The 14,353-nt window shown below is 40.5% G+C and overlaps 1 protein-coding gene across 1 annotated transcript in view; it reads left to right on the forward strand.

Moving 5' to 3' along the window:
• The window catches only part of valopa (vertebrate ancient long opsin a), a 45,550-nt gene that overhangs the window by 5,299 nt on the left and 25,898 nt on the right, over positions 1-14,353 (forward strand). Inside the window, exon 2 of the mRNA XM_061745406.1 lies at positions 4,497-4,707. Within this exon, the coding sequence (XP_061601390.1) occupies positions 4,497-4,707 (211 nt within the window). The remainder of the gene's footprint in view (positions 1-4,496; positions 4,708-14,353) is intronic.

Raw genomic sequence — 14,353 nt, forward strand, 5'->3', positions numbered from 1 at the left:
AAGTCAATGTCGAGAAAAAAGTTGAAATGTCGAGAAAAAAGTCGAAATGTCGAGAAAAAAGTCGAAATGTCGAGAAAAAAGTCGAAATGTCGAGAAAAAAGTCAAAATGTCGAGATTAAAAAGGAAAGAAAAAAGGAAGAAAGAGAAAAAAAGGAAAAAAGAAGAAAAAAAGGAAAAGAGAAAAAAAGGGAAAAAAGAAGAAAAAAAAGAACATCTTACTGAGCTAAAAAAAAACCCAACAACTTTGAGGTGACGGTGTTAGTTTCACAGGTCAGACTATACTGTTATGCGTCCTCTCCAGTGAGAATAAAAGCCGACACAAAGAGCAGCTCTCTGCGCAGGGATAAGTAATTAACCAGTCTTTGAGAGTGACTTATTACCACAATTAAAGTGTTTTTTTTTTCAAAGCTCATTAGGCGGCAGCTTGACTCTCCCACCCCAGACCACTAAAGTATTTCCAGTTGTATTTTCTTCTATCATGTCAAAAATGGGGCTGTTTTGATCAGAAATGAACTCATGATCGTGATCCCGACGCTTCCACTGAAAACCTCTCACAATAACGGTGCAGGGTGAAGAGGTGGATGTTTGGAGCTCATGTTTTATGAACTCATTTCTCTCGGTTTATCAATGATTTCTCTCGGTTTATCAATGTATCAGAGAGCAAAGGCAAAACACAGAAGAGGGATTTTCAAGCGCATGGAGCTACTTTTTCCCTTCATTTCTGATCTTGACAATAATCTCTGACAATAATTTGGTCGTCGTCCTTGTTATTGATATGATGTGTACAGTAAATTGACGCCAGCAGCGGTTAAAAATATGTTTTTAAGGAACGAAGAGGTGGATGTTTTGAGCTCATGTTCTATGAATTAATTTCTCTCGGTTTATCAATGTATCAGAGAGCAAAGGCAAAACACAGAAGAGGGATTTTCAAGCGCATGGAGTAGGGCTGAACGATTTTTGAAAATAATCTAATTGCGATTTTTTTCGTCAATATTGCGATTGCGATTTAATATGCAATTATTTTTTTCAAGGTCCTGTTCTCATGTATTTTTCAACTACACAAGCAACAAATCAGTCTGTTTTATAATAAACAATGCCAGATTTATTTAAAGCACAGATTACAAGAATAAAGAAAACAAATCTGTGGCTTTACCTCTTTAACATGTCTTAACACGAGTGTTATGGGTCGTTCTCTCTGAAACCAATCGCACGACACCAAACCGGGTTAAACTTTAGCCAAAACGAGGCGTAGTTTAATAGAAAAACACAGAAAAACTCCCACAGGGAACAAAAAAAACCTTCCTCACAGGAAACTCAGAACTACTTCATAAATAACTCAAAAATCACAGGGAGAAAAAAAACCACCAGCAAACTAACAAACAAACCAACAAAGCTCAGAGTTAACAAAACGAACCAGCAATGAACAACTCGCAGCCCCGCTCTTTAACTTCTCCTCCTGATGAGCTGACGGGCTGCAGGTGGTTTAAGGATAATTTATGGTTCCGCGTTACACTAACGCGGAGCCTACGCGGTACGCGCAACGTACGGCGCGCGTACCTACGGCGTAGGCTCTGCGTCGATTTAACGTGGAACCATAAATCAGGCTTCACAGCGCGACTCCACTGTCCGCCGGCGCGCGCCCGGCTCGTGCTCGGCGCCACGTACAGCTCCTCGCCGACTCCGCGCTCATATATTTAATACATTTATAAAGCCCATACATTTATAAAGCCCTGCCTGGCCGAGCCCTAACGCTGAGACCATGGTAGATTTAGGTTACACACGGACACGCGGCACTGTTGACTTTTTTTCGCTGCAACGTGACCAGATCACGTGACCAGATCACGTGACTGGTCAAATCGCAGCTTTGCGATTAGAAAATCTTGTTTTGTCACATCGCGATATTATCGCAAATGCAATTTATCGTTCAGCCCTAGCATGGAGCTACTTTTTCCCCTTCATTTCTGATCTTGACAATAATCTCTGACAATAATTTGGTCGTCGTCCTTGTTATTGATATGATGTGTACAGTAAATCGAGACTGTATTAGACCCCAGCAGCGGTTAAAAATGTGTTTTTAAGGAGCGAGAGGTGCTCATCTCCCTCATGTCTTTCCCCCACCAAGCTCGCTGCCACTTCTCAAATCCCCCCTCCTCTCCAGCTTCCACCTGTGGGCTCCGGTTGTAACGCCTGGTATCCCTAAGTATGTGCCTTTTACAAGTGGGGATTCATTAAATTATGAGCCTAGACGCAGAAAAGCCAAGTGTTTTATTATTGAAGGTCTATTGAAGGACTTTAAAGTGTTCAGAATGGTCGTAAACGATCACATCCAGGTTTCAGCTGTCATTTTAAGAGGTGCATGATTGATTAAGTAGTAAATACAAGTTTGGAGAGAGCAGTCATACCGAGAACTTTTTTCAATGACCTTCTCCTTCCTCTGAGCATTAATTGGATCTGCAGATTATCTAAACTCCAAGCGCAGATCCACCAACCCCCTGAATCCGTTTAGTTCAGTGAGAAACATCCTCCAGTCGTGGCACATGACTGGCTGTAATGTGTCTGATTGATTTAGGAAGATAATAACAGTCGGGAGCAGGGGGGGGAAGGGAGCGGAAATGGAGTCTAACAGAGAGTTTCTGAGTCGCCATCAAAGTAAAACAACCGTCGTGCCAGATCAATAAAAATCTGGATCAGGATTATAATAATAATATAGGACCTTTAAACACATTTCTTTAAGAAGTGCCCTCTAGCTCACGTGAATGAAACAAGTACCGTATTTTCTGGACTATAAGCCGCTACTTTTTTCATAGATTTTCAACCATGCAGTTTATACAAAGGTGCGGCTTTTCTGTGGATTTTTCTTCCACCGCTCGGGGCGCTTTAACAGGAATTAGAATCAAAACTAAGACAAAATAAATGCAAAGAAGAATACACTACTTCTTCTTTAGCAGATAGAAGTAGGTAGAAGCAGATTTCAAACAGATAAATAGATAAATAAATACCGGTTATTTTCTCTTGGTTCTGTCCCGTTTTAATCAGCAAAGTTGCTGCCGTGTTAAAAGACACTGTTAGGAAAGATCTATTTAGGTACAAACATGTACATCATTTACAGTTCAAAATCCTTCTGTACATGTAGTAAATATCTAATCTAACAACAGAAATATCTGCGGCTTGCATATCTTATGTGCAGGTGAGGCTTATAGTCCAGAAAATACAGACATGAAACTGGCTCACGCAGCTGTGGTGGTCATAGTCAGAGAAAGAGAAAGTAATGACTGAAGAGAAAAGGAGTGAATAAAAGACCAAACAGGAGTAACTCCAGCATCTTTTCGTCCGTAACTTAAGGTCGCCCAGCTGAGCTAGAAACTCCGTCGTGCCTCTAAAGCCGGGCAGACACTGTGCGATTATTGGCTCGTTTTGAGCCGATTTTCCAGTCGTGCAACTTTTTTTTGGATTGGGCCGGATTTCGACTCAATCGTTGGTTGTGCCTCGTGCAGTTATACGTGGGGCAACGACGAGAGATTAACACCTCACGAAGAGAGAGTAACACTTCACGACGAGCTCCCGATCACGAATCATGTGCTCGCAAGAATATCAAACGTGTTTGAAATCCTGGTCGTGCTACGACCCGATTTGCCTCAACCTTTCACAAAGAGCATGCGCAATCTCTGATGTCACTTCAAAAACTATTATTTGTAGTTTAAAGTGTTGCAAATTCACATTACAAATCAATCAATTTCAATAGCAGAAAAAAAGACTGCATTTCCCACGTCTGCCCAGCCAATTCCTTGTCCAATCACGACATTCTCTCTTCTTTTTTCATTTATCGCCACACAGAATGGCACAAATTGCTAAACGCTGAGTTATGGTTCCGTGTTACACCAACGCACCGTACGAGGCGCGTCACCGCGTAGCCTACGCCGTAGGCTCTGCGTTGGTGTAATGCGTAACCATAAATCCGCCTTCAGTGTGTCTCTGTCTGCTGTTCTGAACACTTTTCTGTTGTCTCATTTTGCTGGGACGTCGGGTCCCTCCGCCTAGACACAACTTTTGCGGTATGCGTTCATTGTTGTGTCTGAAAATGATGCGCAGTGCCCACCCAATCAGAAACGGTACAGATATTTTGGGATTTTTTTTATATATATAAAAAAATAGAATTATAAAAAAATAAAGGATCCCCATAACCTTTGATCGGGTGGGCACCCCTGCCCCAAAACCGGCCTCGAGTTCCAGTACACAGAAGTCCGATGTGAGGATTATGAACGTATAGTGTGAACAGACGGGTCGCATCAGAGCATTGGGTCGTACAGTGTGAGACCATAAATCGTGGGCTGTGAACTTTTGAACTCAGCGATCTAGTCGTGCAGTGTGAGATGGGGCTGAATCAAACCATTTAAAATATTGCAAAGTGTATGCCCAGCTTAAGTGCATGACCTGCAGGAAAATGCCAGCATATTTACGTAGTTAGTGTTTCTGACTGTGCTGCCGTTCCTGCTCAGGGATCGTGGCCCTGTGGTCTCTGGCCGTCCTGTCCTTCGAGCGGTTCTTCGTGATCTGCCGGCCGCTGGGGAACATCCGTCTGCAGGCGCGGCACGCCATGCTGGGGCTGCTGTTCGTGTGGACCTTCTCCTTCATCTGGACCTTCCCCCCCGTGCTGGGCTGGAACAGATACACCATCAGCAAGATCGGGACCACCTGTGAACCCGACTGGTGAGAAACCTCGGCTTTAGAGTCTGTGTCATCCGTCCAGATCTGTGAGTGTTTGGAGAAAAAGAAAACGGAGTGACTATTTGCACCAGGGTACAAATAGCAAGCTATTCACACCCTGTTGACATATGAAAACAAATGCGTTGCCCATTAGTCCAGCTGTTTAGCTATAACATGTATAGGAATCGTTCAGTTTGTGATACAAGCATGAAATTTGGTACACAAATAGCCAAAGGTTTCCCCAAAAGATATGGACGTGGAGCCATCGTGAATTTTAAACATGGCACCCATGGCAGCCATTTTTCAAAATGGACACCAGAAACAAGTGTTTTCTAATGAGTGATTAGTTGAAATGAGTTGCCAGTTTGCCCTGGCTCTTTTTTTCTCTTTTTTCCACTTTTTACTCTTTTTTCATCTTCTCTTTTTCTCATCCTTTTTCTCCTCTTTTTTTCTCTTTTTTCCTCTTTTTTCTCTTTTTTCATCTTCTCTTTTTCATATTTTTCTCCTTTTTTTCTCTTTTTTTCCTCTGTTTTCCATATCTTTTTACTTATTTTTTCCCTTTTTTTCTCTTTTTCATCTTCTCTTTTTCTCATCCTTTTTCTCCTCTTTTTTCCATATTTTTTTCCTTTTTTTCCCTCTTTTTTTCCTCTTTTTTTCTCTATCCCCAAAAGATATGGACGTGGAGCCATCGTGAATTTTCAACATGGCGCCCAAATTACGGTATATATTTTTTGTTTAGGCTAATATGGCTGTTATCATGAAAGAAACAGTTGTCATGTTCAGTTTTGAAGTAGAAGGAAGCTTCTGGCCAATTCCAATGTTTCAAATTTGATTTCTGCATCATAAATAATGACTGATTAGACACCAAGATCATCCATATCAGACAGTCACACAAATGATGGCTGCCATCTTTAAAAAATGGCGGCCATCTTGAATATTAAATGACAACTTTTCAATTATCCAAGAGACATCTACCAAATACTATATGTGGTAAATATGTCTAAAATATCATATTATGTCCCCAAGTCATATAAAAAGAGTTGTTCCTGGTGTCCATTTTGAAAAATGGCTGCCATGGGCGCCATGTTGAAAATTCACGATGGCTCCACGTCCAATTATTTTTGGAATGCCTTTGGCTATGTGTGTACCAAATTTAATGCTTGTATCACAAACTGAACGATTGTTTTGGTTATTTCCTGCACTACATGCGCATGTGCACCACTCTAAAATTTAAATCATGTTAAACAGAGCCAGGCAAACGTCTGCTCTCACACTTTTGTATGAAGAATTTTTGCTCTTATGTCATTGTAAGATATTTTGAAGAGGTTAAATGAAGTTCATCCAAAGTGGTGTGAATACCTGTCCATCACTGTTGAGCTGCTTGTAGGGTTGACGCCATTCCATGTGGCATTACATGGGGTATTTAAACTACAATAGCATACATTGATATTGGTCGCAGGGTGTAAATAGCCTAAGCCGAAAGAAAAACACAACACAAGGTTTTTCAACCTTATGAATTAACAAAACAAAAGGCTTGTGGGTTATTGATTGCAATATTGTATTTCTGGAGGGAATGAGTTAAGTTGACAGTAATATATGAACGGGATTTTAATGTTTTTGTTCAACACAGCATCAAGTCTGTTCAGTCCAATCATACAGAGACACAACAATCTGCTTCCAGAGAGAAAACATAGTTTTTCTCAACATTTTATCCTTTTTAATTATTTTTAGTCAAGTCAAATTAATTAATGACATTAATGAGAACATTTAAAAAATGGCAGATGTTGACCAAAGTCCGTAAATTCAAATTAAATCAAAATATACAACAATAAAATGTTCTAAGTATATAAAAACACAGTAAAGAAAGTCAGTGTTGCAGAAATGAAATTTTCCTGACACGGTGACGGCACACGACTAAGGAGAACGTGAATCCGAATCAGAAAGAAGTTTATTGCCAAGTAGTTTAACACACACAAGGAATCTGTTGTGGTGATTGGTGCAATACAAAAGAGCAAATAATATTAAAGGACAAAATGTACAACAAGTTGGTTCTAAAGTAAAAAAAATGAAAGAAATGAAGAAAACTATTCAGAAATCACCTGTGGAAGTACCAGGATGTAAAACCATGGACGAGGGGTTTGTCCATCGATCAGGCTCTACGGTCGCTCGGGTTAAGCCAGGCAGACACTGTGTGATTATCGTCTCGTTTTGAGCCGATTTTCCAGTCGTGCGACTATTTTTTGGATCGGGCCGGATTTCAACCCAATCGTTGGTCGTGCCTCGTGCAGTAAACGTGGGGTAACGACGAGAGATTAACACCTCACGACGAGCTCCCGATCACGAATCATGTGCTCGCAAGAAAAATCAAACGTGTTTGAAATCCTGGTCGTGCTACGACCAGATTTGCCTCATCCTTTCGCAGAGAGCATGCGCAATCTCTGATGTCACGTCAAAAACTATTATTTGTAGTTTAAAGTGTTGCAAATTCACATTACAAAATAGCAGAAAAGAAAGACCGCATTTCTCACGTCTGCCCAGCCAATTCCTTGTCCAATTACGACGTTGTCTAATCTTTTTTCATTTATCGCCACACAGACCGGCACAAATTGCTAAATGCTGATTTATGGTTCTGCGTTACACCAACGCAGTGTACGGTGCGCGTTGCCGCGTACCCTACGCCGTAGGCTCTGCGTTGGTGTAACGCAGAACCATAAATCAGCCTTCAGTGTGTGCTCTGTCTGCTGTTCTGAACACTTCTGTTGTGCTCATTTTGCTGGGACGCCGGGTCCCTCCGCCGAGACACAACTTTTGCGGTATGCGTTCATCATTGTGTCTAAAAATGATGCACGGTGCCCACCCAATCAGAAACGGTACAGATATTTTGTGATTTTTTTTTTCTATATATAAAAAAAATAAATTATAAAAAAATAAACCATAACTTTGATCGGGTGGGCAGGACGCACGTTTGGGTTGGAACAGCCCACCCCTGACCCAAAACCGGCCTCGCAGTTCCAGTAACAGAAGTCTGACGTGAGGATTATGATCGTATAGTGTGAGCAGACGGAGCATCAGAGCATCGGGTCGTACAGGGTGAGAACATAAATCGTGGGCTGTGAACTTTTGAACTCAGCGATCTAGTCGTGCAGTTTGAGATGGGGCTGAATCAAACGATTTAAAATATCGCACAGTGCATGCCCAGCTTTAGGAGGCGTGGGTTCAGGGACGGGTCAGAATAAGGGGTTGTACTTTTTAACCGCGTTTTCAAAGTTTTTCCAACATCCTCTGCACAACCTTTAATACGAACGTTGGTATTTGGAGTGTGGAGGAAAGCAGGAATGCTGCTTCCATGCCAGTCCGGCAGCTACTTGCTCCGAAACCGTAATCTATCCTCAGCACCTCCGTTTTATATTTATTTTTTTCCAGATTAAGTGTCACTTTTTAAAAATGCAAGTTCAAAATCTACACTCTTCTGTTTTGTCTCCTTTTGGTTTGCCTGTTGCTCGCTCTTTAGCTCGTCTGCATTCGATACGCAGTTGAATAATCGCAGTTCTTATTTTTTTTCCGTTCGTGACTGCTGTCGATAAAGTCGATCAAAGCCGTGGGATTAAACTAAAACGCTCGTCAAACCAAAACAGGGAGCTGAGAAAAAGGCTGAAGTGTGACGAGTCTTGTCACCAACACATGACGTTGTTAATAGCTGAAACATATTTGTTGTTAATGACACATAATGAGTTGAATCAGGTCACACGCTGGTCCTGAGAAACACCAGTGCAGCCACATCCTGCTATCTGGCAGTAAATCACTGCTTTACGTAGCTTTAAGGCACTTTTACAACAAGGAACAGACATTTCAGCTGTTTTAACCAACGGAAACTTTAATTCTAATTTAATTTCAGCATCAGGCTAAGCTTATTTTTCTCCCCACACGCAGGAGCCCAGAACCCACACTGCTGTTCCAATCATACAAGTTCACATTAATGTTATTCATTAAAAAAAAATCTAAATCAAGAAACAGGTCTGCTGTGCCCTCGGCCCTCGGGGTGCCATCTGGATAATGTTATTTAGCTGTTTTGAAGGAAGGCGTGCTGATACGGGGCTGAGTGTTGGCTGCAGGGTCTGAGAGGGGAACGATGCTGAGGTGGTCGGGAAGAAAACAATGGCTCATGCCGCACAATCAGGAGATCGCCTAATGGAGAGTCTCTGTAAACAGATGAGCCGGCCCACTCCTGGCTGCAGGCGGCATGAGTCAGGCTTTGCTTAACAGCACGGGTTGCAGTTCTATGAGCCCCAGATTGTTGCTAAACAGGCAGCTCATCTCTGAGAGGATTTGCAGCTCTCCGGAGGTGAAGGCATCATCACCTGAGGAATGTATCAATGTTCTCGAGGGATCTTTTATCTCTAGCTGGTATGCCTGTGTTGAAAAAAATCAATTTTCCGATTCTATTTTGATTGATTCTCATACTAATTCCTAAAAATCGATTCTTCCACTGAGTGATTTTAAGTCTAGAATGAGTGCACTTAAGACAGCATCTCTGATTTGTAACTGTTTTAAATGATTTCCATTTTTTGTTTCATTTGATTTTATTGGATTTTAATATTTCACATTACACCTCTGTAAATTTTAATATCTGAAATCTTGTGCTGCCTCTTGGCCAGGACACCCTTGCAAAAGAGAATTTTAATCTCAATGGGTTTCTTTTCCTGGTTAAATAGGTTAAAAAGGTTAAATAGAAAAAAATAAATAAAATCGATTCGTATGTCTTTTTTTCATCATTACATTATAACTTTTGGTATTATTTTGTTTATGCTCAAAAAAGGAATGTTTTGTTGGACACAAGAATAACTGGTGCCATGTTTTTGCCTTTAAATATGTTTAAAAGGTATGAAAACATTAAGGTTTTCAGTTATAATTGCTTAAATTGTCTACATTTCATTACTTTATATACTGTCTTGGGGTTACATTTGCATAAAATACTAAAAAATTAAAAACCAAAATAGACCGAAAATGGAAAAAATAAAAATGGAATGCCGGAAAAAATAAAATCGATTTCATAGGTTCCTACTTCTGTTTCCTCCCTGGATCTGTTTGATAATTCTGCCCCACATGATGCTTCTGAAAGCAGTTCTATTGTCACAGAGTGGTAGGATGAGGACCCAGATGCAGGAGAGCGAGAGGCAGGACTTCCAAAAAACAGGGTTTATTTTGCAGAAACCAAAAATCAAAGCGATGCTTAGCAGGATCAAAAAACACAGAAGCACGGATTGAAAAACTACGGGACAACATGGAGGGAGCAAACAGTACGGAACCACAAGGAGCAAGGGAAAGACAAGACCAGATATACACAAGGGGTTAACGAGACGCAGGTGTGAACAATCAGGGCAGATTGAAGACAGGCGGGGCAGAACAGAAACACAAACTGGGGGAAATGTCACACACTGACATATATCAGCATTCTGGGAGCTGATTGGTCCTTACAGCATCATTAGCTGCCAATACTTGCTGTTGAATCTCAATATAATACTAGTATTAATATGTTGCAGAACTACACAGTCATATAATTCATGCAACAGCTGAAAAAACTGTTTTAATAACACTAACCCAAATATCGGAATCGAATCAAATCAAATCTTGATAATCGATTTTGAATGTTAAGAATCGGAATCGAATCGATTCTTGACATTTGAATCGATCCCCAGCCCTACTAGCTGAGTATTGAGGTGAAATATCTTAAACCCTCCAAATAACAGTTATGTATCAGTCTGGAGGACATAGGACGCTGAACATAGGAATGATCCTGTCTCGGTTTCTCTGTATTAGTATCGTTGTTTCATAGGATTTGAGATGCCATCGATATTTGTGGTTTTTTTATGTTTTTCGTGCTGAACAGCTGAGCACAAGATTGGATCAGCGATGCTGTTTGAACCAGCTTGCCTTGACCCTGACACCCAGTCGAAACACTAATCACAGCATGAAATCCCCCCTGCTGCATTTTTCCAGCAGATCCTCCATCATAATAGATGCAATGACATAAAGACTGTGTTTGTGCCTGACTAACTTTCTTTCCCTGCCTCTCAGGCTCACTTTACATTTACTTACATATTTTTACCTTCCTTGATTTGGCTTGACAAAACTTCTGATGAGACTTAAGTAAAGTAAAGAATTCAATAAAGGCTTCCGACAGCCAAGGTCAGCAGACAAACACACACAAATTTAATTTACATTTATTTATGTTACAGTGATACTGTTACGTAAAGATTACCATGTGTGTGTCTGCTGCTGCTTCTTGTCTAATCTAATTTTCTGATGGAATGAAGCTGAGTTCAACATGGCATCGTCAGGTAACACTGGCTAACGTACAGAAGTGTTGCTGCTCATCAGTCCAGCAGACCAGAACAGGCTGTAATGCTTTTGTTTATTGGTTTACAAGCTTCCATCTTGCTAGTGCCAGGTTGACCCTCTTTGCTGAAAGAACAGCTTTAATTCTTTAATTCCTGTTTGCATCGACTCTACGAGGTGCTGGACATGTTCCTCAGAGGTTTCGGCCCATAATGACATTATGAGACCACAAAGTTGCTGCAGATTTGTTGGGGACTGACTAAAAACAGAAACATTACTGTCGTTTTCAAAGAAACCAGTCAGAGATGATTTGAGCTTTGTGACATTAGAGCTGGGTATCATCACTGACCTCCTGATACGATACGATTCCGATACACTAGGTCCCAAGTCGATACGATTTCCGATACGATTCGATATTCTAGTTACAATACCGATTTTGCTTTGGCAATGGAAGGGATTCTCTGACCGGAATAGTGTGATCCTTCCATGCGCTACGTCCTGCCGGAGAAGCCCCACCCTGTCTGGTTAAAAGAAGCTGCTCACTCCTCAAGTTAAGGAGGAGACCTGAGCTCAGTGTAGGGTCCCGGGGTTGGTAGAGGGAGCAATGCCCAGGACTGACTTAGGTAGGAACACTGGGGGATAAAATGGGGAAAGAATCGGGATAGAAATATATTACGGAAGAGTATTAGGGCCGTGCAGTAGAAAAAATATTTGAGAGGGGAAGATTTTTTTTTCATTATGCACTTCGAGAAAAAAGTCGAAATGTCGAGAAAAAATTCGAAATGTCGAGAAAAAAATCGAAATATATATATATATATATATATATATATATATATATATATATATATATATATATATATATATATATATATATATATATATATATATAATTTATTTTATCGATACTTGGATTTATGTATCGTGCTGCACGTAGCTGTCAGGGGCAACAATACTGAGGCAGGCTGAGGCATTCAAACGTGTGTGTGTGTCTAAAAACGTAGAGAAAACATAATCTGATCAGTACTTGTTTAGTGCTTTTGACTGATCCAGAAGGATTTGGACAGGTGTCGACTAGGTGCTGCTGATGCACCGCCTGGATGAACTGATCCTCAGCAGGTGTGCAGAGAAAATATAGGCAATTGTCTTAGATAAGTGTTTGTTGCCAGACATCATCTGGCAAAGGCTATCAAACCACTTTCAAACAATTTGTTAAATAAACAGTGGCACAGTAAGAAAAAGTTGTTTTTGTTTGTCTTGGGTTGTATTTGATTAATCAACGGACTCACTACAATCATCGTTTTGCTCAAAAAGTATATCTATCTATCTATCATGTTGTGGTGAATTGTGTTGGGGGAAAAACAGACATGGTAATGTAAGTTTATTTTTATAGTACAATTCAACAACAAGGTGATTAAAAGCACTTAACAAAGACATTAAAACATGAATAAAAAGCATGATTTTAAAATGTAAACAAAAAAAAGCAATAAAATCAAACAAAGTCAAATTTACGGGACTTAAAAAACGATTACGTTTTGAAACTCAAATATAAAAGTGCCAGTGAAGAAAATAGTTGAAACACAGGCCAAAATCAGTTAAAAAGAATTAAACAAATCAGATGCAAGAAATAAAAGTTGCAGTACATTAAGGTAGATTACTGAAATGCAGCAGTAAAAAAAAAAAAGTTTTCAACCTTGACTGAAAACACCAGCCCTGATGCATTCTGGGAGTTTGTTCCACAGGTAAGAAGCATAAAAGCTGAACGCTGCCTCATTGACTACGTTTACATGCAGTCAAAATTCTGGTTATTGCTAATATTCTGGTTACTGAAACATTCGGAATATTCCGTTTACATGGTAATTAATCATTCAGGATATCTGGATCAAACCAGCGACGTACGGAGAACATGATGACGTAATTCCCGTCATTTCTGCTTCTTCTTCCTGTATCCAAATTCAAAACAAATGCTGCTTTACGCAACTTTCCGCTCACCTTCTTGTAAATCTCACTATCCCGGTACTTTCTACCGTCTACAAATGCAGAAATGTTCATATCCTTCATTACATTTATGAAGTGATTAGTCTCCTCCTGGTCTTGTTTCTCCGTGTTTATAAGAACTTCCTGGACTCAAAAGACCAGGATTCCTTGTGAACAGAGCATGCGCAGAAAACAAATTCATGTTCCGTTTGATGGGGATATTCCGTTTGGCGTTTACATGACCCAATATTCAGGTTTTAAAAGGAGTAACCCAGGGGTCATATTTGGGTTTTTAAAAACCGGAATATGAGCAAATTCAGGTTATTCAAAGGGGTTATTGGTGTTTACATGGCGGTGCAAAACCGGGTTATAGCCAATATTCGGGTTTTAAAAGGGTTATTGACTGCATTGAAACGCAGTCCCTGATGCATTCTGGGTGTTTGTTCCACAGGTAAGAAGTATAAAAGCTGAATGCTGGCTCACTGTGTTTGGTTCTAACTCTGGGTACAGAAAGTAGGCGTGACCCTGACGACCTGAGGGTTCTGGTTGGTTCATAACGGACCAGGAGATCAAAGATGTATTTTGGTCCGAGACCATTCAGAGATTTATAAACCGACAGCAGGATTTATTTTGCGAGAGACAGGAGGCTGGTGTAAAGATCTAAGATCTGGAGTTATGTGGTCTACTCTTGGTCTTAGGACTCGGGTCTCTTGGTCTTAGTGAGGAGTCGGGCAGCAGCTTTGTCTAAAAGCTTTCTGGACTAACTGCAGCTCTGTGACGGATGTTTTGGGAGACCCGTGAGACCAGCGTTACAGTAGTCCAGTCTACGTTTTTCTAAGTCCTGCTGAGACTTCACTACTGTCTTAATGTGGCTGCCAAAGTTCAGGTCCGAGTCCAGAACCAGTCCCAGATTTCTGCCTTGGCTGTTTGTTTTTAGCTTCAATGCTTGAAGCTTTAAGTTTTCTTCATTGCCCCCAAAAACTTTTAATTCTGTCTTATCCTCATTTAAACTGAAGAAAAATTCCCGGCACATCCACTCTTTAATCTGATCCAGACATTTGATCTGTGTTTGAATTGGATTATAGTCTCCTGATGAGATGATTATATACATTTGTATGTCATCTCCATAGTTATGGTAACACATTTAGTTATTTTTCATAAATTGAGCGAGAGAATATAGATGTCAAACAAACAGAGGCCCCGGATATGAACCTTGAGGAACTCCACATGTTGTTTTTGTTAGCTCCGATTTGTAGTTACCTAAAGACACAAAATAGTCAACCGCTCTATCAAGATGTTACGGTAAACTGTGTCGGATGCAGCACTGAGATCCAGTAAG

Source organism: Cololabis saira, chromosome 17 (assembly GCF_033807715.1).
Source record: "Cololabis saira isolate AMF1-May2022 chromosome 17, fColSai1.1, whole genome shotgun sequence".
NCBI classification, from domain to species: Eukaryota; Metazoa; Chordata; class Actinopteri; order Beloniformes; family Belonidae; genus Cololabis; species Cololabis saira.